General features: G+C 41.8%; 1 protein-coding gene across 3 annotated transcripts in view; it reads right to left on the bottom strand.

Annotated features, from left to right (window-relative positions):
- The window catches only part of ubr1 (ubiquitin protein ligase E3 component n-recognin 1), a 180,988-nt gene that overhangs the window by 50,211 nt on the left and 105,137 nt on the right, over window positions 1–25,640 (bottom strand). For all 3 annotated transcript variants that reach the window (XM_078562935.1, XM_078562936.1, XM_078562938.1), the window contains 9 exons: window positions 24,879–24,988; window positions 22,454–22,534; window positions 21,528–21,709; window positions 16,870–17,072; window positions 10,729–10,822; window positions 6,399–6,551; window positions 5,007–5,104; window positions 2,450–2,540; window positions 872–1,020 (listed from right to left, as the gene is read on the bottom strand). In XM_078562935.1, coding sequence (XP_078419061.1) covers window positions 872–1,020; window positions 2,450–2,540; window positions 5,007–5,104; window positions 6,399–6,551; window positions 10,729–10,822; window positions 16,870–17,072; window positions 21,528–21,709; window positions 22,454–22,534; window positions 24,879–24,988 — 1,161 coding nt within the window. The remainder of the gene's footprint in view (window positions 1–871; window positions 1,021–2,449; window positions 2,541–5,006; window positions 5,105–6,398; window positions 6,552–10,728; window positions 10,823–16,869; window positions 17,073–21,527; window positions 21,710–22,453; window positions 22,535–24,878; window positions 24,989–25,640) is intronic.

Here is a 25,640-nt window from a genome sequence, read left to right on the forward strand (position 1 = left end):
TATTTTGGCATCAAGTATATTTAAGGCTGAGATAGACAGACTTTTGATCTCTCAGGGAGAGAAGGGATATGGGAAGCAGGTGGCAAAATGAAGTTGAAGTAGATCATCAGTCATGACTGTCTTGAATGGCAGAGCAGGGTCAAGAGATCGTATGGTCTTCTGTTCCTATTTCTTACATTCTTATGGCTGTGCTGTGTGATTCTATGAACTTGTGATCAGTGCTGCAGGATAGAGTTATAGGTTCCATTTTTATAATAAAAGAAAAATACTGTGGATGCTGGAAATAAAAAAAAAGTTCTGAAAAATAGTTATATTTGACTCGAAATGCTAACTCTGTTTTTCTCTTAACAGATGCAACCAGATCTCCTGAGTTTTTCCAGCATTTTATATTTTTATTTTAGATTCCATTTCTACTCTACCTGGATTCCAACTGAGCTGCAATAAGCAAGGAGGTAAACAAGTAATAGCTGCAGCATCTTAATAGCTCAAGAAGTGGGATTTACAAGGGGTTGAGCAAGGGAAAGAAACATTTGAAGATGGGAGTATTGCCTGGATGGTTTGTGGCAGCTAGCACACCAACACCTCATAATTACAGCACCCGGCACAGGAACAGGTCATTCAGCTCCTCAAGCCTTTTCTGCATTGTTAGATCATGGTTCATGTGGTTCTCAACTCCATTGACTCACCGTGGTTCCATAACCCTTTATGCACTTACCTACAAAAAAAAAACTATCAATTTCAGGGCTGGTGGATAAACAAAATATTTAATAAATACACGAAGGGGTTAGCTTGCCAAAATAAAGTACAGCTTTCAGCAATTTTAAGACAATATTAACCCAGAAACTGAAAAGTCTAACTAGATGGTACATACCTATGGACTGAATGGTAAAAGCACAAGCACTCCATGCCATCACTGGTACTCTAGCATCAGCTTCATTAGGGGCAACCTTCAACCCTACTCGGTACACAGCTGTAGCGAACAACTGCAGCATTTCAACAATGCTTTTTGAATATGCGATCCTGTACAGAAAAAAAAGCAAGGATTTTTTAAAAAAATCTATATTTTACTATCATCTTAATTCTAGATTAATGGCCCTTTTATTCCCAATATTCTCCTCTTTTCTCCTTTGGCAGTGATATGCACTGGGGTCCACCTCTATGGCCGCTAAACAACATCCAGAACCTCATCATTTTGTAACATTTCTCACTGAAGCTGCAACAAATCCTATCCTCACCCAATCTACACAAATACAAATTATAAATATTCTAATATTCATCCTTGGGATTTGGGATTCGTTCCCTCAGTATAACACTGGAATGTTAGTCTCGATTTTAGTGCTCAAGTCTTGGAGTGGGACTTTGGGCGGGATTTTCCGCATCCGCCCGCCACCGCGATCTTCACGTCTTGCCGCAAGTCAATGGACTTCTGGTTGGGGCGCAGCCTCGCCCACGAGGGGGGCTGGAAAATCCCATCCTTTAACTTGGAACCTTGTGACTCAAAGACTGGAGTGCCGCCAACTGAGCCACAGCCAAAAAGTCAAGGGTTCTGGAGGCAAGACTGAGAAATTGATTTTTTAAATTTGTTTACGGGATGCGGGCATCGCTGGCTGGGCCAGCATTTATTGTCCATCCCTAATCGCCCTTGAGAAAGTGGTGGTGAGCTGCCTTCTTGAACTGATGCAGTCCCTGTGGTGTAGGTACACCCACAGTGCTGTTAGGGAGGGAGTTCCAAGATTTTGACCCAGTGACGGTGAAGAAATGGCGATATATTTCCAAGTCAGGGTGGTGTGTGGCTTGGAGGGGAACTTCCAGGTGGTGACGTTCCCATCTGTCTGCTGCCCTTGCCCTTCTAGGTGGTAGTGGTTGTGGGTTTGGAAGGTGCTGTCTAAGGAGCCTTGGTGAGTTTCTGCAGTACATCTTGTAGATGGTGCACACTGCTTGCCGATGGTGGAGGGAGTGCCAATCAAGTGGCCCGCTTTGTCCTGGATGGTGTCAAGCTTTTTGAGTGTTGTTGGAACTGCACTCATCCAGGCAAGTGGAGAGTATTCCATCACACACCTGACTTGTGCCTAGTAGATGGTGGACAGGTTTTGGGGAGTCAGGTGGTGAGTTACTCGCCACAGGATTCCTAGCCTCTGACCTGCTCTCGTAGCCACAGTATTTATATGGCTCGTTCAGTTCAGTTTCTGGTCAATGTAACCCCCAGGATATTCTTATATGTTAATCCGGTTCCATCCTTCTTTGTAAAGGGGTGACAGGTATCCATTAGGCACCTGCCCCAGAACTGAGATCAGGAACTCAAAGTGGGGAATCTAGACAAGTGGAAACTGCTCGTGTAAATTTGAGCATGGTGTTTCATGTACCATGCCACTGCCTTCAATGTTTAGTTAACTGAATACAATATTTTAATATATAATGAGAGAATGCTAAAAAAAATTATGTTACATACGGTGACTGTACTCCAAAGCTGAGGATGGATCTAAATTCTACAGGATTCTTCCATGAGACGGGACTCGCTTGTATTAGGTTGCTTTCTTTTCCTAGGGGAAAAAAGGCAACGATTACTGAATCCCCACACATCATCACAAGTGCTATGTGTATTCTACCAAAATTGTATATATTGATTTCTACAAAAAAAGTGAAGCAAAGAAGCATGTCTATGCTTCTGCTGAACTAGTAATTTAGCTCAGAGAATAACTGCGCTATCTGTACACGGACAACAAATTACAAAACAAATTAAAACATTTGCAGAACATTTTTTTCCCCCTCATGTTCATTAATGTGGAACACCCTTAGTGGGTAAGGTGTGGAGGAAACAGCAACAGGGGAAAGTGATTAGATGTGAAAGTAGTTATTTAAATTTAATTTGTGGATTCTAAGCACTTAACCTCTGGCCCTCCTAGCCTTGTTTGTCACAAGTATCCACCTTATTCAGGGTCACTTAGCACAGATATTCAAAATGAGTAAATAAGGAGAAACTGTTTCCACTGGCAGGAGGGTGGGCAACTCAGATTTAAGATAATTAACAAAAGAATCAGATGAGGAGAATTTCTTTTTAAGTTCGAAGTTTTTTTTTGATCAGGACTGCACTGCCAAAAAGAGTCTGGCAGCATCGGCGGAGAAGAAAAGAGTTGACGTTTCGAGTCCTCATGACCCTTCAGCAGAACTCAGAAGTTCTGCTGAAGGGTCATGAGGACTCGAAACGTCAACTCTTTTCTTCTCCGCCGATGCTGCCAGACCTGCTGAGTTTTTCCAGGTAATTCTGTTTTTGTTTTGGATTTCCAGCATCTGCAGTAGTTTTTTGTTTTTATCTCTGCCAAAAAGGGTGTTGGAAGGAGATTCAATGGTAGCTTTCAAAAGGGAATTGCATACTTAAAAAGGAAACAGTTGCAGGCAAGAAGCAGGGGAATGGGACAGGCACAATGGCCTCCTTCTATGCTGCATGATTCTATGATTTTTTTTTCTTTATTCGTTCACAGGATTTGCTGGGAAGGCCCATCCCTACTTGCCCTTGAACTGAGTGGCTTGTGAGGCATATTAGAGGGCAGTTAAGAGTTACCCACATTGCTGTGGGCCTGGGTCTGGAGTCATATCTAGGCCAGACCAGGTAAGATTAGCAGATTCCTTCCCTAAAGGACATTAGTGAATGAGATGAGTTTTTAATGACAATCGATGATAGTTTCACGGTCACCATTACTGAGATGGACTTTCACTTCTAGATTTATTAACTGAATTCAAATTCCACCAGCTGCCACGGTGGGATTTGAACCCATGACCCCAGGCCTGGGTCCTGGATTACTCGTCCAACGACATTACCACTATGCCACCATCTCCCATTATGTGCGCTAATTGCAAGGTGTTCTTTCACTCTTCTTAACAGCCAGTTGCATAGTGGTATTTGCCCAATGAGTAGTCCGGCACACAAGAAAACAAAGAAAGGGGGCAAAAGAAGGAATTTCCAAACACTGCAGAACTCAGTATGGTAATTAATCACTTGTAGCTCAACAAAATGGATAGATTGCATACCTCTTTGCAAGTAATTTCTTGTAAACCTCACTTGCAGCAAATAGCACAGAATCCAAGTAATTAAATCAACAATAAATACTGATCCCTTATAAGGATCTGCCTAATCCACAACTAGAAGAGTGTGTTTAATTCTGGTCATATTTTAGAAAGGATGTGAAGGGCCTTGAGAGGGTGCAGAGGAGATCTACCAAAATGGTTCCAAGGATGAAGGATTTTAGTTACAAGGTTAGGTTTGAGAAACTGGGGTCGTTCTCCCTGGAGCAAAAGGAGATTGAGGAGAGATTTGATATAGGTGCACAAGATTATGACAGATTTAGAGAAACTAGACAAAAAAACTTTTCCCATTAGCTGATCATACAAGGGCTAGGGGATACAGATGTAGGTTTTGGGCAAGGGTGTGAGGAGCTTCTTTACATGGCAAGTGGTAGTGACCTGGAATTCAATGTCTGTGAGGGTGGTGGGAGCAGAGGTGATTAACGATTTCAAAAAGAAACTGCATGGGTACTTGAGGATAAAACTTGCAGAGCTATGGGGAAAAGCCAGGGCAAGGGGCCTGATTGGATTGCTCTGCAGGGAGCCACATGGACTTGATAAGCTGAAAGGCCTCCTTCGGTGCTGTAATGCCTCTATGAACAGGCTTTTCCTGATTTTGGACTGATCCCACTTCAAGTGACCTGCCTGGTCAGAAAGTCATGTAGCACAATGAAGGCCATTCAGCCCACTGTGTCTGTGCCAGCTCTTTGAAAGAGCAATTCAATTAGTCCTACTCTTTACCCTTATGCTGTTGTCACTTTCAGCATCTGACAATGACCAAAAAATGCCTCAACTTCCTCTGGGTATGACCAAGCTGCAGAATGCTGTGCTTTCATATTGTGTTGGATGATTTTGGTAAGAAATTTGTTTGATGTCAGACTGTAGCTGGATTGCATTTCAAACAATGAGTTTCATGCTAAGATGTAACATTCCCCTCATGAACCCACCTTTTGTGTCTGAAATATTTAATCCAGTTATCCGCGCTGACACGTTTTGCAACCAGCGAGATAAAGTCAGGATCTGTGCTATAGTTTCTGTATCTTTGCTGTAAAACAAGTTATAAAAAGGACAAGTTATAAAAAGATCTTTCATATAATATACCAATATTTTACAACAGCAAAGCTGTTCATCTGGCAATTTGTTATTCACATACCAGTTCTTACAACTCTAACCTTTACAATGGGATTTACTCACTTTGTTTAAAACCTTTGAGACAATCTTTTATCTTAAGAATGGTAGGTAGGTTACAGCAACCAAAAATGCATTGAAAACTCCTAACTAGACCCCAAGGATAATCCCATTCTAAGTGTCCATGACAGTTTAGCCTGTAGATGGCGCTTGGATAGCCTTTCTTAACCTCAGTAAAGGAAAGGACTTGCATTTATACAGCACCTTTCATGAGCTCAGGATGTCCCAAAGCACTATACAACCAGTGAAGTACTTCTGAAGTATAGTTACAATTCTAACATAAGGAAATGTGGCAACCAATTTGTGCACAGCAAGGTCCCATAACAGTCATGAGATACATGAGCAGATAATCTCTTTTAATGATGTTGATTGAGGGCTGGAGATCTTGTGGTGCAGTGGTAGTATCCCCACCTCTGAGCCAGATGCTCCAGGTTCTAGTCTCACGCCAGGTCTTGGTGTGTTCATAACGTGGTCAAATAGGTTGATTATCAACCTGTACATCCTTCCAACACACCTGATGGAAGGTGGTAAGAGTGGGAGAGTTTCTAGGTCAGTCATACTGCAGAAGGCAATGGAAAACCATTGCAGTACTTTGCCAAGTATAATCATGGACCAATCCAATGTAAGTCCATGGTTGCCAATGCCCCATTACGGTATGGCACTGAAGGTGGTGGCTGAGGGATAAAATATTAGCCAGGGAGAGCTCCCTGCTCTTCTTCAAAAAGTGCAATGGGAACTTTTATGCACAATTGAGGGAGTAGACATTGTTTTAAAGTCTCATCCAAAAGATGACACCTCTGACAGCGCAGAATTCCCGCAGTACTACACTGGAGCACATTATCCAGCATGGCACTCAAGTCCCTGCAGTGGGGCATTAAAGAAAGAGAAAGAAAGAGAAGACAAAGTAGAAGATAAATGGATAAACAGAGCGGGAGAACAAAAGATTTATTAAGTAGGAAAGCAGAGACAGTTTGAGAGAATTTTGAACACATTTGGTCAACACTGTGAATGGCATCAGATTGACAATCTTTCGACTACCATTTGGTTGACAAACTAACAAGTTTTTAAAGTTTGAAGAATATATGAAAGTGGATTATTAAAGCATTTCTCCCATACAGGCAGACAACAATTAGACTGCTGGATACACATACCTGTCTAGATTGTGAGCCTGCAGTGGAATAACTGGCATGACAGTGTTACACAGAGCTTTGCACAGTGGGCAGAGGAATTCCCCATTTTCCAGGTCAAATGACAGTTCTGCATGCAGCCTGTTGCGTGTTGAATTCTGCACGGCTTCAAAATATCTGCAGTTAGGGTGGAGGAAGAAGACTTAACTAAGATGGCTTTAGAAAGCAGTTTCAATCAGAATTCAAAACTGAAGAGGAATAGTGGGTTTAAATATATTAAAAGATCTACGATCAAGCCCCATTACTCCTGGCCTGAGTCAGCACGCGACCAATTTCAGCAACTGTCCAAATTAGTGTTTAGAGGCAAGTGACAAATGCTGCCTGGAATCTATCATTACAACCGCATTTCATCCTTCAGAAAATTGTGGAAGTCTCCAACTTTCTAAAGTATTTCAGTCTCAGATCACAGAACCATACAGCACAGGAGATCTACCACCCGTGTCAGCTCTTAGAAAGTTATTCAATCGTTCTCCATCTCTTTTCCCACAGCCTTGTAATTTTTACCGCTCGAGTATTTATACAATTCCCTCGTGTAAGGTACCATTGAACCTGCTTTCACTACCTTTTCAGTGGATTCCAGGTTACAACAACTTGCTGCAAAAAAGAAAATGTCTCATCGTCCCTCTGGTTCTTTTGCCAATTATCTTAAATCTATGCCCTTTGGTTACCTGTTCTCCTGCCAGTGGAAACTGTTTCTCCCAATATACTCTATTTAGTTTGAATTTTATGGCTGTTTAAAAAAAAACACAGCAGCCAACTTTTTACCAAAATCAACTTCGGATTGAGTCTGAATCATTGGGCCACAGACTTGTGTTTAATTGCATTCTCCAGAGACTGGTGGAAACAGTGAAAAACATATTTAAAAATTTGTTCATGGGATGTGGGCGTCACTGGCAAGACCAACATTCATTGCCTATCTCAAATTGCCCCAGAGAAGATGGTGGCTAGCTGCCTTCTTCAACCATTGCAGTCGTTGTGATGTAGGTACACCCACAGTGCTATTGATGGAGTTAGATCCAAGATTTTGGCCCTTTGAGGATAAAGGAACAGTAAAACATTTCCAAGTCAGGCTGGTGTGCAATTTGGAGGGAAACCTGCAGGTGGCGGCATTCTAATACACCTGTTGCCATGTCCTCGTTGGTGCTAAAGGTCACAGGTTTGAGAAGTGCTATCGAAGAAACCCGAGCGAGTTGCTACAGTGCATCTTGTAGAAGCAACTGTGGTGTGTTGATGGAGGAGGGAATTAATTTAAGGTCAAGTATTGGGTGATCAAAGAGCTTTGTCCTGGATGGTGTTGAGCATTGCAAGCTGCACTCATCCAGGCAAATGAAGAGTATTCCATCACACTCCTGACTTGTGCTTTGTAGATGGTAGACAAGCTTTTGTAAGTCAGGTGGTGAATTAGTCACCTCAGGCTTTGCAGCCTCTGACCTGTTCTTGTAGCCACAGTATTCAGGTGGCTGATCCAGTTGGTTTCTAGTCAATGATAATCCCCACGGTTTGGTAGTGGCAGATTTAACAATGATAACGCAATTGAATGTCATGAGGAAATAGTTAGATTTTTTCTTGCTGGAGATGGCCATTGCCTGGCTCTTGTGTGGTTTGAATGTTACTTGCCACTTATCAGTCCAAGTATGAATGTTGTCAAGGACTTGCTGCATGCGGGCACAGACTACTTCAGTGTCTGAGGTTGCAAATGAAACTGAACACAATGCAAACTTCAGCAAGCATCCACAATTCCGACCTTATGATGGAGGGAAGGTCATTTAATGAAGCAGTGGAAGATGATTGGGCCTAGAACACTGGCCTGAGGAATTCTTGCAGTGATGTCCTTGGACTGAGATGATTGGCTTCCAACAACTGCAATCAACTTCCTTTGTGTGAGGTATTACTCCAATCAGTGGAAAGTTCCCTCCCCACCACACCTCTGCCTCAGTTTCCATTGGTCTCTATTTTGTTGGCACTTCTTAATGCCACGTGTTGTTAAATGCTGCCTTGATGTCAAGAGCAGTCACACTCAACACCTCTGGAATTCAACTTTCTTCCATGTTTTGACCAAGGCTGTAATGTGTTCTGGAGTCAAGTGGCCCCAACGGAATCCAAACAGAGTACAGATGAGCAGGCTATTGTGCCGCTTGATAGCACTGTTAACAACACCTTATATCACTTTGCTGATGATTGGGAATAGACCAATTGGGCACTAGTTGACCAGATTGTCTCGGGTCAGCTTTTTGTGGATGAGGTATACTCGAGCAATTTTCACTTGGTTGGGTTGATGCCTGGGTCGTAGTTGCACTGGGACAGCTTAGTTAGGGGTGTGGTTAGTTCTGGAGCACAAATCTTCAGCACTGCTGCTGGGATGTTGTCAGGGCCAGCACACTTATTCATTTTTTGATATCACAGGGAGCGAATCAAATTAGCTGAAGACGAGCATCGGTGATGCTGGGGACCTTAGGAAGCTGCCAAAATGGATCACCCAATTAGCACTTCTGAATGAAGACGTCAGCAAATGCTTTAGCTTTGTCTTTTACACTGGAAGCTGAGCTCCCCAAATCTTTGAGGACTGGGATGTTTGTGGGGCATCCTTCTGTTCATCCACCACCGTTCACAATTGCGTGCGGCAGGACTGTAGATCTTAGATGTGATGTGCCTGTTGTGGGATGTAATTAGCTACATCTATAGCACACTGCTTCTACCTCTAAAGCAGTTAGCTTCTACTGTTTAGCATGTGTGTAGTCCTGTATTGTAGCTTCACCAGTTCGGCACTTCATTTTTAGGTATGCCCGATGCTGCTCCTGACATGTTCTCCTGCACTTCTCATTGAACTAGGGTTGATCCCTTGGTTTGATGTGGTAATGGTAGAGTGAAGGATATGCTGAACTGAGAGGTTAGATTGTGGTGGAAGATAATTCTACAGTGCCTAGTGTCTAATCGATGCTCAGTCTTTAACTGATAAATCTGTTCTCCATCATTTAGCACTGGTAGTGCACACAATACAAAGGAGGGCATTCTATGGGGCGGGGGGGGGGGGCGACAAGGGCGGCCCCGCGAGACCAAGGGCACCAGCCGAGGGGGCGGGGTGGGTCGACCAAGAAAGGGAGGGAGGAGTGAGGGGGGTGGGGATTGAGAGAGCAGGTGGGGGTGGGGGAAAGAGAGAGAGAGAGAGAGAGATTGAGAGAGGGGTGTGTAAGGAACATATCTTTTTATTTTCTGTTGGACTGGGGACTAGAATTACGATGGCTGCAAGTTGAAAGACATGTCCACCAGAACAGGATGAGAGATATAAAATGTTATATATACACTCTGGAACAGAGTGGCTATGAAAGACAGGATGGTGCCGGAAAGGAGTCCTGGACCAAGGGAGCTGCCTGACAACAGCATTTTAATTAGCCCCTGACCAGGTGACCAGGTTTTGTGTGGGAGCAGAGCAGAATAGCTCCTAGCCAGAAAGGAACAAGCCCCATAACCTCTTTCTCCTATGTTTGGAAGATTCCAATGATTCCATAATAAACTAGCTGGCTTTTTCTCCTCATATCTCTATAACTGCCCTCTCTGAAAACCCCTGTCATGAGGCAATGGGGAAAATCACTGTTCGAGGCATTTAAAGGAAAGTGCTCAACCAGTGAGCTAAATATTGAAAATGCTGGATGACCACCTCGTGTTATCATCAAGAACTGAAAGGAATTTGGAAGACATCAATCAAAATCAACCCATCAAATCCTGTACTCTGGAATTGGTGCTATTGAACTGTTTTATCCCACCCTTAAAATCCATGTTTTTATGTGTCTTATGTGTCTTCTTTGTGTGTGTGCAGGGGTTTAAGAAGGGAGTAGAGTTTAAGTTATAGAGTTAGGAATTAGCAGTTCATATTTCTTTCTTTTGCCACTGGTTAACAACAGTTTGTGCAATAAACAGTTATTTACTACTTAATTTTACAAATCTGGTGCTCGTATTCTGTTAACCTAAATTAAACAGTTAGGTAGAATTGGGGCAATCTGGTTGTTTGATCAAACTTTTTCACATTTGTCGCATCTCGGGGAACAGTGGGGGCTTGATATTACAGCCCATTATCCCCAGTGAGTCGTGACAGGGGGCGCCGGTGAGCGAGGCAGCCATCGCTCCATTTTAAAACTGCATCCTCAGCATTTGACCTCAATTTCTGTGTGTTCCAAAGTGGAAACAGTTTCAATATTTGGGTATCACGGAGGGTATTCATAATCAAACTAAATTACATGTCTGGCACCATGTACGAACAAATTTTAAACAAGTACTGTACACTCACATATTAACTTACTTCTGCCAGCAGGTGGCATGCATAACATGACCACAGCTTCCTACATGAGTGCCGCAGCCAAGGTCAGGGTGCATAATTATAGGGTCATGGTTGTCTAAAGTAAAGGAGGAAATAAGAGAAATGTTTGAATGTTAAAACAACTTTGAGATAATACTCTTAGACTAAGGAATGATTTTATGACAGTATTTCCCTTAAACCTACTTAGGAACACAAGAACTGAAACAGGTCATTCAGTACCTCAAGCCTGTCCCATTCGATTATCCCTAGTTGATCAGTGTCTCTATTCCATTTTCTAGTCTTTGCTCCATATCCTGATAGCCTTACCCCAAAAAACAACCTAATGATTGCAGTCTTGAAAATTTCAATAGCCTCAACATCCATAGCCCTTTCAGGGAACAAATTCCAGATTTCTATTAACCTTTGTGTGAAAAAGTGGATTAATAATTTGACACCTTAATACTTTTTGATCTTAGTCGAAAGCACCATTGTCCTACCTAAATATGCAAGCAGTGTAGCTGGGCTTGAGCAAACATGACCTCAGAAGAATAAGGGAAAAATAATGAATAATGAGAGTAAAGCAACACAGAAAAAAAACTTGAAACAAAAACAGAAAATGCTAGAAAAACTCAGCAGGTCTGACAGCATCTGTGGAGAGAGAAAGAGTTTACGTTTCGAGTCCATATGACCCTTCTTCAGAGCTGAAGAGAAGTGGAAATGTGATCAAATTTATACTGTTTAAGGAGGGGTGGAGCAGGTGAAGCTGGATAGAAGGCCAGTGATAGGTGGGGGCAAAGGAGAGATTGACAAAGATGTCATGAACAAAAGGACAAAGGGAGTGTTAATGGTAGTAGTAAGGGTTTGAAAAGGTGCTGATAGTGGCATTAAGGTAAGAAAGCAGAATGTGATAATTGCAGGACAATGGTAAGTACTCTGAAAAGAACAACATGAACAAGCAACAGATCGCCCTTGTGGGGATGGGGGAAAAAGGGATAAAACAATGAATAAATGAATGAAAATAAAAATGAATAAAAATAAGTGGATTAAAAAAATGGACTTAAAAATAGGGGTGAAGATAGAGGAGTGTTCATCGTCTGAAGTTGTTAACTCAATGTTAAGTCCAGATGGTTGTAAAGTGCTAATCGGAAGATGAGGTGCTGTTCTTCCAGTTTGCTTTGGGCTTCACTGGAACATTGCAGCAGGCCAAGGATGGACATGTGGGCATGAGAGCAGGAAGGTGTGTTGAAATGGCAAGCGACAGGAAAGTCTGGGTCATGCTTGCAGACAGACCAAAGGTGTTCCGCAAAGCAGTCACCCAGTCTGCATTTGGTCTCCCCAATGTAGAGCAGACCACATTGGGAGCAGCGAATGCAGTAGACCAAGTTGAAGGAGGTGCAAGTGAGGGAGGAGGTAATGGGGCAGATGACAAGAAAAAAACTTGACATCTCATTTAGAAGTCAGCAAAAGGGTAGAATTTTTGTGAAAACCAGATGAACAGGCAAATTAAATATTTGTCCACATTTACCTTAACTTTACAAAAGTGCCAAAAGGTACCTTCTTTTGAGATGTACACTATGCATGGTACTTGTAACTTGTTAACTCAACACCAAAAATCTCCCCAATGGGAGAAGTATTTTGAACCAATTGCATTTTTTGTTTTCAAGAAATAAGAGTAAGCCATTCGGCCCATTGAGCCTGCTCCCCCATTTAATAAGACTGTGGCTGAACTGATTGTGGCTTCAACTCCACTTTCCTGCCCGTCTCCCATAACCTTTGACTAGCTTGTAGATCAAAAATCTCGTCTAACTCAGCTTCAACATATTCAATGACCCAGCCTCCATTGTTCTCTGGAGTAAAGAATTCCATAGACTAACAACCCTCAGAAGAAATTCCTCCTCATCTTAGTCTTAAATGGGAGGCGCCTTATTTTTAAACTGTGCCCCCAGGCCGAGGTTCCTCCTCGAGAGGAAACATCCTCCAGCATCTACCCCTCTCAGAATCGTGCATATTTCATTAAGGTCACCCTCATTCTTCTAAACCCCATTGAGTATAGGCCTTCTCAACCTTTCCTCCTAAGACAACCCCTTCATTCCAGGAATCAGCCTAGTGAACCTCCTCTGAACTGCTTCCAATGCAAGTACATTCCTCCTTAAGTACGGAGGCCAAGACTGTACACAGTGCTCTAGGTGTGATCTCACCAATGCCCCGGGTACAGTTGCGGCAAAACTTCCCTACTTATATACTCCATTTCCCTTGCAATAATGACCACCATTCCATTTGCCTTCCTAACTACTTGCTGTATCTGCATGCAAGCTTTTGGAATTCTTGTACAAGGGCACCCAGATCCCTCTTTACTGCAGCATTCTACAGTCTCCCTTGTTGACTCTACCTGACTGCATTATGATTTTCTAAATGTCCTGCTACTACATTCTTAATAATGGATTCCAGCATTTTCCCAATGACAGGTTTTAGGCTAACTAACCTGGAATTCCTGGGATGAAGAACTGTAGCTATGAGGATAGATTAGGACTGTTTTCCTTGAAGAAAAGAAGGCTGAGAGGAAAGGTATTCAAGATCCTGAAGGGTATGGATGGGGTAAATAGTGAGAAACTGTTCCCACTCAAGAGCACATCAAGAACTGGAGGGCACAGATTCAAAATAATTGGCAAGAGGAGTAAATGTGATGTGAGGAAAAGATCTTTCACCCAGAGGGTGATTGGAGTCTGGAACAAACTTTCTGAAAGGGTGGTGGAGGCAGATTCGATCAAGGTATTCAAAAGGGAATTGGATTGCTACCTGAAAAGAGAGAATGTGCAAGGTTACAGGGATAAGGCAGGGGAGTGGACTAGGTGGAATGCTCTTTCAAAGAGCCAGTGCAGTCTCGATGGGCCGAGTGGCTGCCGCCTGCACTGTAAAGATACTGTGATACAGTAGTTTCCTATTTTCTGACTCCCTCTTTCCTTGAATAGGTGTTACATTTGTGCTTTTCCAATCGCAGACTTCCAGAATCTAGGGAATTTTGGGATGTTACAAACATTTTCTCTCCAGTCATTTTAAAACCCTAGGATGCAGGCCTCTGGTCCAGGAGGCTTGTCAGCCTTTAGCCCCATTACTTTCCCTAGCGTTTTTGCTCTAGAGGTTGTGGTTGTTTTAAGTTGCTCCCTCCCTTCTGCCTCTTGATGTTCTACTATTCTTGGGATGACTTTTGGGTCTTCTCCCTGAAGACAAACACAAAATACTTATTCAAAGTCACTGTCATTTATTTGTTCCCCATAGTGAATTCCCGAGACTCCACCTCTAAGGGACCAATGCTCACTGTCACTACTTCTTTTCCTTTTTTTATACTCGCAGAAGCTTTTACAGTCTGTTTTTCTATTTCTCACTAGTTCTCTCTCATACTTCAATTTATCTTTTTTTTTTGCTGGTTTCTAAAATTTTCCCAATCTTCTGGCCTACCACTAATATTTGCAACATTGTACATCTTTTCTTTCAATTTGATACCACCCTTAGCATCGTTAGTTAGACACAGATGATGCACCCTTCTCGTGGAGTTGTTTTTTTCTGGATGCAATATATCTTTGTTGAGTTAATACATTTTTCCTCAAATGTCTGGCACTGCTTCTCTACCATCTTACCTTTTAACTTATTTGCCCCTTCCACTGTAACCAACTCTGTCTCCATACCATTGTAATTGCCTTTAAGTATAAGACTGTAGTTTCAGACCCACATTTCTCACCCTCAAACAATGTAATATTCCATCGTGTTACGATCATTCTTCCCAAGATGGTCCTTTACTTTGAGGGGTCATTAAATACTTTTGTCTCATTACACATTGCCAGGTCTAAAATAGCCTGTTCCCTGGTTGGTTCCAGAAAATATTGTTCTCAGAAACTGTCCTGAATATACAATAAATTCATCCTTCAGGTTACCTTTGCCATTTTGATTCATCAAAACTATACAAAGATTAAAATCTTTCAAGATTATTGCAGTATCATTCTTACAAGCCCCCGTTATCTCTAGAATTATACACTGTCCTACACTATAGCTTTCAGGTGGCCTATAAACCACACCCAGTGACTTCTTTCCTTTGCTATTTATCTCCACCCAAACTGATTCCATGCCTTGACCCTCTGAACAAGGATTATATCTTAGTACTGCACTGATCTTATTCTTTATTAAGTGGGCTACCCCACTTCCTTTTCCTTTCTTCCTGCACTTGTGAAAAGTCAAACACCCTTGAATATTCAGGTCTCAACCATGGTCACTTTGCAACACGTATCTGTAATGGCTATCATATTCATTTATTCCCATTTGTGTCATCAACTTATCCATCTTGTTATGAATGATGCTTGTATTCAGATAAAGAGCCTTCAATTCTGTTGTTTTACCATTACTCCCTACTCTGACCTTATTTGCTGTTGCACGTTTATGTTTATACTCCCTGTCACCTCTGGTTATTAGTATCGCTATCATGCCCTGATGGCTTGTCCTTCCTCTTCAAGTTCCAAATCTTCAACCCTCCCCACCCAACCCTCAACCCAACCCTCAACACCCCCCCACTCCCAGTTATTTATAATCCTCTTTACAGCCCTAGTTATACCATTTGTCAGGACACAGTCCCAACACAGTTGAAGTGAAGGCCGTCCCAACAGTATAGTTTCCCTAGTCCTGGTTCCAATGCCCTATGAATCGAAACATATTTCCCCCACAGCAATCTTTGAGCCACACATTCTACTCTCTGAGCTTATTCACCCTATGTCAATTTACTTGTAGCTCAGGTAGCAATCTAGAGATTTCCACTTTTGTGGTTCTACTTTTTAAATTTAGTTCCTAGCTGCTTATACTCCTTCAGCAGAACCTCTTTCTTAGTCCTACCTATGTTGCTGGCACCCACATGGACCACGACAACTGGATCCATTTCTTCCCACTCCAAGTTTCTCTCCAACCTGGAGGTGAAGTCCTTAAACCTTGGAACTGGGCAGGCAACACATGGGGCTCTCACTCTTGCCTGCAGAGAACAGTATCTATCCCCATAACTATACTGTCCTCTACTACAACTACATTGTTGCATTGTTTTTGTTATTCTTTAATGTTATGTTCTGGAGTCTGGGATCAAAAGCAGCGAGCTACGATCACACTGCTTTGAATGCGCATTTGGGTAAAATAATGCACCTCGAGAAAAATGCTACAGGTTCCAAATGGCATGGTTGAGAACTCACACTTGCAAACTCAATGTAATGCCACTTTTGTTTTGAAAGCTCAGTGTGTTGTGAATGCGCAAATACGTACAAAGGACAACATTCACAGCTCTGGGGTTCTTGGCTTGTAAAACAGGTATTTAACTAGGGCTTCTTCCTGCTCAACAGGAATAATTACTTTGCACTGAATCCATGATACGTACAAGTTTAAGACGATAATTCTGTGTTTTCAATCTGTGTCAGAAAACATCCATTGGTGCCAATTGCCAGCTGAGCATCACAGGGTCCTCAAGCGCAAGATCACCACAATGTAACCTTTACTAAATATTACATATTTGTTTTGTACCCACACATAACCACTTAAATTACTTTTTAATATCTGTCACCTTAAGCACAGAATTTTGATTCTGTGCAGCGGAACCGTTTTCCACTATATACACCGTGTTAATATCACATACTCAAGGTGGCCACATGAATGGAAGCCAGGAGCACCTCCAATCAACTGCTTCCTCCCAGCATGATGAGGATACATTGGGCTGTCCCATGTTCCTTCCCTGACAATGTAACTTAAACCAGAAAGTCATGATTAGCGAAACAGCTGTTGTTTAACACACATTCCATCACTTTAGAACAGAGGACGCTGGTATCAAAAATGTGTTTCTTTATTATGATGGAGGAGATTGGGTCAAAGGGGTTTCGAACAGAATTAACGCCTTTTCTTTGCTCCTTTCTCTTCTCATCATATGACAATGTTTGCTTCAGTACTAAATATTGAGAAAACCTCTGTTTATTTCCATTTACTACCTGATGCTGACAGATGAATTGGCCTAGTGGATGCCAGAACATCAGAAATTACCTTGGAGTTTTAGATTAAAAAGTTGGTTTCAGGAGAAGTTGGTTACAATGTATGAAGAAAAAACTTCTTGTATACAGGATCTAGTTTTACCTCCTATATTCGTTATGGTTCGAGATGTATTTTTTGACAGCGCTGTGGACCTCTGAACACAAGCTGCTAGTACCATGGCCATTTCATCTGTTTTCACTTCCTGCTCTTCCTGACATAAGATGCATATTAGTGTTATTTTCTCAGCTGCAGTTGCACCTTGCATTGGTCCCAAAGCTACACCAGAATCCTCAGTCATCGGAACACTGTAACAAAAGACAGATTCCTCACATTGATTTAAAAGACATTTTTTTAGACATAAGTAATTCTTGTTTTCAATATTCTTTCCTTCCTGCATTTCCCATTTCACCAGATCAAGTACCATGACATCATCAAAAACTCAGTGTTTCATTAGAAAAACCCATGCTCTCTGCTTCTTGGAAGGAGAGCGTTTTTTAGAAACAAAAACAACCACAACGGGAATTATCTGTATGGTTACTATCATATTAAACTTCACTCACTTGTTTTGATATTAAACATTATACAGAACCGTTACAGCACAGAAGGCTGCCATTTGGCCCATTGTGTTGATGTCATTTCTCCACAAGTCCCTCCAAGCTAGCCTCACCCCCATGCCTTATCCCTGTAGCCTTGAAAACCTTCTCTTTTCAGGTGTTTATCCAATTTCCTTTTGAAAGCCAAGATTGTATCTGCCTCCATCAGACAATGCATTCCAGATCCTAACCACCTGCTCCGTAAAAAAAAACTTTTCTTCATGTCACCTCTGGCTTTTTTCATCCTTCACCTTTAATCAGTGTCCTCTGGTTCTTCACTCTTCTCCCATGGGAACAATTTCTCTCTCTCTACTCTGTCAAGACCCCTCATGATTTTGAACACTTGTTCTACTCTCCTCTCAACCTTCTCTTCTAAGTTTCTCCAACCTATCCTTGCAATCATTTTTGTAAATCCTTTCTGCACCTTCTCTGATGCCTTCACATCCTTCCTAAAGTGTGGTGTTCAGAATTGGACACAATACTCCAGTTGAGGCCAAACCAGTGTTTTCCATAGGCTGACCAGAAAAGTCCAGGATCCCATGACTTTTTAATCACTTTCTCAACCTGCTCTGCCACCTTCAATGGTTTGTGTATACACCTGGGTCTCTAGGTTCTTGCATCCCCTTTAGAATCATACCCATCATTTTATATTGCCTTTCCTTGTATCACATATATTACTTCACACCTCTCTGCATTAAATTTCATCTATCATTTGTCAGTCGTTTCCACCAGCCTGTCTACATCTTGAAGTCTTATCAATATCCTCCTCACAGTTCACAATACTACCAAGTTTTGTGCCCATTTTGTTGGCTGCTAGTCTCTTCTCATACTCTCACTTTGCCTTTCATATTTTCTTTTTCACTTCTCGCTGAACTTATATTCAGCCTAGACCTCAAATGCATTATCAAGCTGACATCTGTCACATGCATGCATTTTTATATCGCCTTTAATATATGAAAACATCCCAAGGCACTTTACAAGGAGCAACAGACAAAAACTGAGACACAGCCACATTAGGAAATACCTGGACAGGTGACCATACGAACATAACATAGATCATTCAATCCCTCAAGCCTGCTCTGCCATCCAATAAGATCATGGCTGATCTTCTTGTGTTTCGATTTCCACATTCCCATTAACCCCGATAACCTTTAACTCCCTTTCCTAACAAGAATCTATCTACCTCTGCCTTAAAAATATTCAATGACCCCGCCTCCACCACCTTCCGAGGCAGAGAATTCCAAAGCCGCATAACCCTCAGAGAAAAATTTCTCCTCATCTCTATCCTAAAAGGGCGACTAAAAACTTAGTAGGTTTTAAAGAGCATCTTAAAGGTTGATAAGGTCATTGAATATATCCGAGTCTCAACTAGACAGATTTTTGACCTACAAGGTCAAATGTTATGGAGCGAGGGCAAGAAAGTGATGTTAAGACCAGAATCAAACCAGCCATGGAGAGGTTTAGGGAGGGAATTCCAGGGCTTAAGATAAGATCATAAGAAATAGGAGCACAAGTAGGTCATTTGGCCCTTCGGGCCTGCTCGGCCATTCAATAAGATCATGACTGGTTTGATTGTGACTCCAATTCTAGATTCTCCCACAAAGGGAAACATCGTCTCAGCATCTACCTTGTCAAGCCCCCTCAAGAGTCTTGTGTGTTTCAATAAAATCACCTCTCATTTTTCTAAATTTCAATGAGTATAGGTCCAACCTGCTCACCCTTTCCTCAAAAGACAACCCCTTCATCTCAGGAATCGGCCTCATGAACCATCTCTGAACTACTTCCAATGCAAATATATCCCTCCTAAAATAAGACAACCAAATCTGTACGCAGTACTCTATGTGTGGCCTCACCAATGCTCTATACATCTGTAGCAAGACTTCCCTACTTTTATGCTTTATTCCTCTTGTAATCATGACCAACATTCCATTTGCCTTCCTAATAACTTGTTGTACCTGCATGCTAATCTTTATTGATTGGTGCACGAGGGTATCCAGATCTCCCTGTACCAGAGCATTCTGCAGTCTCTTTCCATTTAAATAATATTATGCTTTTCTATGCTTCCTGCCAAATTGGACAATCTCACATTTTCCAATATTATACTCCATCGGCCAAATTTTTACCCACTCACAACCCATATTCCTTTGCAGACTGTGTCTTCCTCACAACTTGCTTTCTTACTTATCCTCATATCACATTTGAATATAACAGAGGCAATCCTTCATCCAAATAATTAATATAGATCCTAAATAGTTAAGGCCCCAGCAGTGATCCCTACAGCATTCCACGAATTAAATTTGCCAACCTGAAATGACCCATTTATCCCAACTCTGTTTCCTGATAGTCAATCCTTTATCCATATCACCCTCAACACCATGAATTCTTATCTTGTGCAGTAACCTTTCATGTGGCCCCTAATCAAATGCCTTTTTAAAATCTAAATACTCTATAACCACTAGTTCCTCTTTACCCTGCTTGTCACATTGTCAAAGAGCTTTAATAAATTTGTTAAACATGACTTTCCCTTTCATAAACCAAAATTGACTCTGCTTGATTTCCAAAATGTCCTGCTACTACTTCCTTAACAGATTCCAGCATTTTACCAACGACAGAGGTTAAGCTAAGTGGCCGGTTATTTCCAGCTTTCTGCCTCTCTCTTTTCTTAAATAAAAGAGTTTACATTTGTGATTTTCTAATCTGGTGGGGCCTTTCCAGAATCAGGGCAATTATGGAAGATGTAGACAGTCCACTGATTTTATAAACAGAATACATTGGCTGTCCAAGATGGGTCCACAGAGCAAAACGTGGCCTGGAAGCATCACCGATTCTGTCTTGCCTCTTGCTTGCACTGTTTTTTGTTTTCAGCTCTTGAAATTTCAACTCTATTTTTCAGAGCTCACTTTATATAGGACCCTACAGCTGAGGGGGCAAGGTGCCTTTCATTCTCAGACGATGGGACGACATGAATTCCAGATTTCAGGCATGAGGAGTGAAAGGACAGCACGTCAGAATTACATATATGTTTACAAAATGCTGCAATAATAAAATTGCTAACAGTGTTATGCACTCAAAAGAACTGCTGCAGAAAAATGGAGCTGAAGTTTAGGGCAGTCAATTGAGCTAGATAATATGCATTGTATGACATGACATTTGAAGGACACTTGATGGCTAAATGTTCTGCTCCATTTTTGTTTAAAAAAGGCACTACAAGAACCAACATGAAGCTCCACAAACTATTACAGGAGGTCTATGCAGCAGAACTGATTGAAAGATGGCTACAAAACAGAAAACAGAGGGCAAGAATTGAGAAAGTGTTTTAGAAGAAAGTGGGGAGTATTGTCCTCCATGGATTTGTGCTGGAACAACTGTTGTTTACCATAGGCAGAAATGGTTTGGAACTCAAGAATTGGAGGTATGGTATCGAAAATTGCAGATTATACCAAATTTTGGGGAGGGATGGTGGGTTGGGGTAGGTGCTAGAATATAATTAAAAATATGGAGGGCTGAACCAAAGTACAGGTAGACCTTGCAGAGTGCATGATTCAATGGAAAATGAAATTTAACACAGTGAAGTGAGAGGTGGTTTGTTTGGTAGGGCTAATAAAAAGGTCAACCTTTTCTTTACAAGGCAAAGGAAATAGAGGAAAAAAAGAGATCAAGGAATACAGATATACAAATTGTTAACAGTAGTGTAAAGAACATATCTTTTTATTTTCTGTTGGACTGGGGTTTAGAATTACAATGGCTGCAGGTTGAAAGACATGTCCACTAGAACAGGATGAGAGATATATACAATGTTGCAGTCCTGGAACAGAGTGTTAATCCAGGCTGGTCTTATGGTTCAAGCTGGTTTATTTTCAAGAAAACTCCTCAGTGCTACTGACTTCCAAATAGCTTCCACCCAAAATGTTCCAGCTGTATTTTTTTATTCTATTTAGATGAGATAATCAATGCCCATCACCTGTTTAACTAGCAATTGTCTTTAATAAGGTGATTGCCACATTGACAAGCAGGGCATGAAATGAGCAGCATCAGATCGGTCACTTAATATTTCCCCCTACTGATTTTCCTTTCCATTGCCTTTGGTCAATAGTATGTACTGTCAACAAGCGGGCTGCAGAATTAGAATGCATCCTCATTGCCTCATTGTGTCTACCTACGACATACCTATCTTCCTCAGTCCTGATCGCCCCTAGTCTTGGTGCTTCTGTCGCCTTCTCATAGAGGTGCTTGTTTGATTCAATGAAATTTTTCTGCATTGCAGACATCTGTGCCATAATCTTCTGCCGGTATAGTTTGGCTGCCTCTGCTTTCCGTTTACGTTCAGCCTTATCTTTATCCTGTATGGTCTGCATTACAAGAAAGAACAAACTTTCTATAGCTCCTTTCATAACCTCAGGATGTCCCAAAATACTTTACAAGTGACGAAGTACTTTTGGAGTGTGGTAACTGTTATAATGTGGAAAACATGGCAACTAATTTGTCAACAGCAAGGTCTCACAAACAGCAATATGATAATGATATTATCTATTTTAGTGATGTTGGATGAGGAATAAATATAGGGCAGATCAAAGAGTATAGCTCCCATTCTCTTCCTTGAATGTGTCATAAGATCTTCTATGACCACTTGGGAGAGGAAATGGTGCCTCAGTTTAATGTTTCAACCAAAAGACAGCACCCTAAACAGGGCAACACTCCCTTTATACTGCACAGAGTGGCAACCTGGGTTGTGCACTCAGGTCTCTGGATTTCAACCCATAACCACTGACTTAGAGGTGAAACCGCTACCACTGAGCCATGGCTGGCACCAAAGTCACTCCTAATCCTATTACTAGGTTTCCTTAACCCCATCAATCACTAGTTGTGAGCTCAGATTGGTACCCAGTTCCCAGATCTCTAAAAACAACTTGATTCAGCTGCCTTGTGGTCCGTGAAAGAAGATCTGGATGACCCTTTTATCTGAAAAGCCCCAGGGGTTTCAGCTTGGCAGGTCACTGATGTTATAGCAAAGATAGAGATCTTGCAGCTTGCTCCATTCCTGGAACACCACTTAATAAAACAAACAAAATTAAAAAAAATAAAAACGCCAGTACCTCATTTGCCTTTTGACTGCCTGCTTCTGTTGCTGAACACGGACTCGATTTCTCCCTCAGCTTTTTCACAGTATCAAACATCTAGAAATATATAGACACATGACATTTTTGCCTTCCAAAAGTTCTTAGAACATTGAGAATATTTTCTTGAAACTCTCGCCTACATTATCAAAACAGTGCATTGTCAGCCAATAGGCTTTAAAAATATCAATAGGAGTGTCTTGCCCAGCATTACCACTCTTCCAGTTCTGCTCCTCCATTCCCTGCCTGCCTTCAACAAAGGACCAGCCTTTAGATGCCAAGGCTACCAATGTTTACCTGACATTTTCTCACACAGGTTACCAGGTGTAATATATCTGTATTGCTAAAAGGTCTGTGGAAAGGTCCCACATAATAAACCACTGAGTGAGCATGCAGAGTCATGGAGCAGAATGGAAAGCCAGCTGGTTGCAAGACAGAAAGCAGAGAGTAAGGGTAAAGAGTGGCAGAAGGTGGGAAGTGGAGTCCCAGAGATCAGTGCTGGGACCACTGTTGTTCACAATTTATATTAGTGAATTAGGCTTTGCGGACAAGACCAAGTTGGGAGAGACAGTTAATACTGAGGAGAACTGAAAGAAATTACAAGAAACTGGGCCAAGTCTTCCTGTTTCCAGATCATTGGAGACCATACATACAACCGAAGGTGCGTGTCAGGACCCTATGAAAGTTCTGAGACGCTGAGCTACATGGGAAATGACCGGGAAGTTTCAACTTCCAGTGGGCTTCTTCCCAGGCCCTCTGCAAAAGTCGTAGACTTTGGGCAGTTCTGTGGTATTTACCTGGGTAGTTACCCAGGAAATGTCAGACAGATTAAAACCCAGTATAACATCTGAGTAACTACACAACTGACGCCGCCCATCACCCCTCCCTCACCCCCAACTACCCCTCCTCGGCCACCTGACAACCCCCTTACCTCCCCCACCGACCAAACTCGACCAACCCACTCGATTACTCCCCGAATCCAACCACCCCCCAACTACCCACTCACACCCCTACCCGCTTCACTCATGCCACCTACCCCCTCACCCACTTACCCATTCAAACTGGACTTTTAAACATACCATACGGCAAGAAGTGGCGTAAAAAAGGGGCATGTCCTGTCTTCCCCCCGGCTCTAATCTGCGCCAACGGAGTTCCCCGAATGATGCTATGCATTTCTGCGAAGGCTGGACTCAGAAGACCCTGGTAGGAATGCATAGCAGCATTCAGTCAGGGGAATTTTCACGCACAGCTGCAATCTGATGATCATTGCTGCTGCTCGGAAGATCTGGCCCAATGTGCATAAACTAAATTCATTTCCAATTAAATATTCAAGACTGAGAGGTATTACAGCTTGGTGAGGAAAACGAGGTGGTTGCTTATTGCTTGGAAAATAGGAATCTAAATGGGGTGGAGGAGCAACGGGATCTGGGAATACAAATATACAAATCAGTAAAAGTTGCAACTTATATGGTCATAACAATAGCAAACCAAGAACGAGGGTTTATTTCTAGAGGAATAGATTGGAAAGTAGAGAAGCTATGCCAAACAACGGTTGGACACACTTATGTACTGTATACAGTCTGGTCAGATTATAAAAGAGTGCAGAAGCAGTCCCTCAAGCCTGTCCCATTATTCAATCAGGGCCATGGCTGATCTATATCTCAACCCCTTTAATACACCTTTACTCCATATCCCTTGTTACCCTTAGCCAACAAAAATCTATTGATCGGAGTGTTGAAAACTCCAACTGACCTCCAGCATCCATAGCCTTTAAGGAGCGAGTATTCTAGATCCCTACTTCCCATTGTGTGGAAGCATTCTGATTTTACTCCTGAATAGCACAACTCTAATTTTAAGATTATGGCCCCTTGTTCTTGATTCCCCCACCAGAGGCAATACCTTGTCTGTACCAATCCCATTGAAACTTTTAATAAAAAGCAGTTAATTTATGAAAAGGGATACCTCAGGTAGACCATTCCTCCCATAAACAGTTAGACTGAGATTACAAAACTAATTTCCATGGAGAAACCTGGGGTGAAAGGGTCATTCAAGAACTTAGAGGTTAGATCTTCTGCCCTGACTATGGAAAGGCACAAAAACTGAGCCCAGTCTCCTATTCTGGTATTCTGGACACTGATATTTTAACTCCTGGATCGTAGTACACGAACTTCTTCCATAAGAGGTACATTGGAACAGGAGGAGGCCATTCAGCCTCTCGAGTTTGTTTCACCATTCAATTCGATCATGACTGATCTGAATCTTAACTCCATCCAACTTGCCTTGGTTCCATAACCACTGATATCCTTGCCTAACTATAATTAATCAATCTTACTTTCAAAATTCCCAAAAAAAAGCACAGACTAAAATCCACATGTTATTTGTTGTTTCCATTTTCAATACATACCTGTAGAGTCCAGTTAATCATGTCCTTCTGGGCATCTAACTGATGGACATGTCTTAGTTTTTCTAGAAGTGACAAGATGCTCTCGGCATTCACTGCAGAGCTTCCTACCCCTTCAAAACAACCACAACAGATGAGACAGGCAATTGCATAACTGAAAAAATACAAGTAAACTGGCTTCGGTCTTCCTGTACCATCACTGGTTTTACTTGGAATTATGTGCAAAAGCATGGAAATGGCTCCTCATTCGTTTTCTTAAACCCAGGATCAGTTTAAAAAATAATTGCAAGGTTAAAGTCAGCAGTGTTACTGGTGATGGGGATAGTCTTTGTATGTAATATGACTGTCCCTGCTTTTGTCTGATCTTATTTATTTACAAAATAGGAGCATAAAAAAAATCTCAGGCTTTTGCTCAATAGAAATGACTATAGCATAGATTACAGAGTAAGTGAACATGGAATTTTAATTCTCTTCTCACTGGTGAGAAATGTGACTTTGGAGAAGGCAAATTCAACACTGGCAAGATTCACAACAGGATCCCCAAGAGAAAATCACATGCACTGTGCAAACAGAGACAAACTAACAGATTAGTTAGAATAATCTGATGAAAGGACATCAATCTGAAATGTTAACTCTGTTTTTCTCTCCATTGATGCTGCCAGAGCTGCTGAATATTTGGGATTTTTTTGCTTTTATTTCAGATCTCCAGTATCTGCATTTTGCTTTTGCCTCTGGGATGGAATTCAGATAAATGGTGAGATACTG

Source organism: Cetorhinus maximus, chromosome 18, assembly GCF_964194155.1.
Source record: "Cetorhinus maximus chromosome 18, sCetMax3.hap1.1, whole genome shotgun sequence".
In the NCBI taxonomy this organism is placed as follows: Eukaryota; Metazoa; Chordata; class Chondrichthyes; order Lamniformes; family Cetorhinidae; genus Cetorhinus; species Cetorhinus maximus.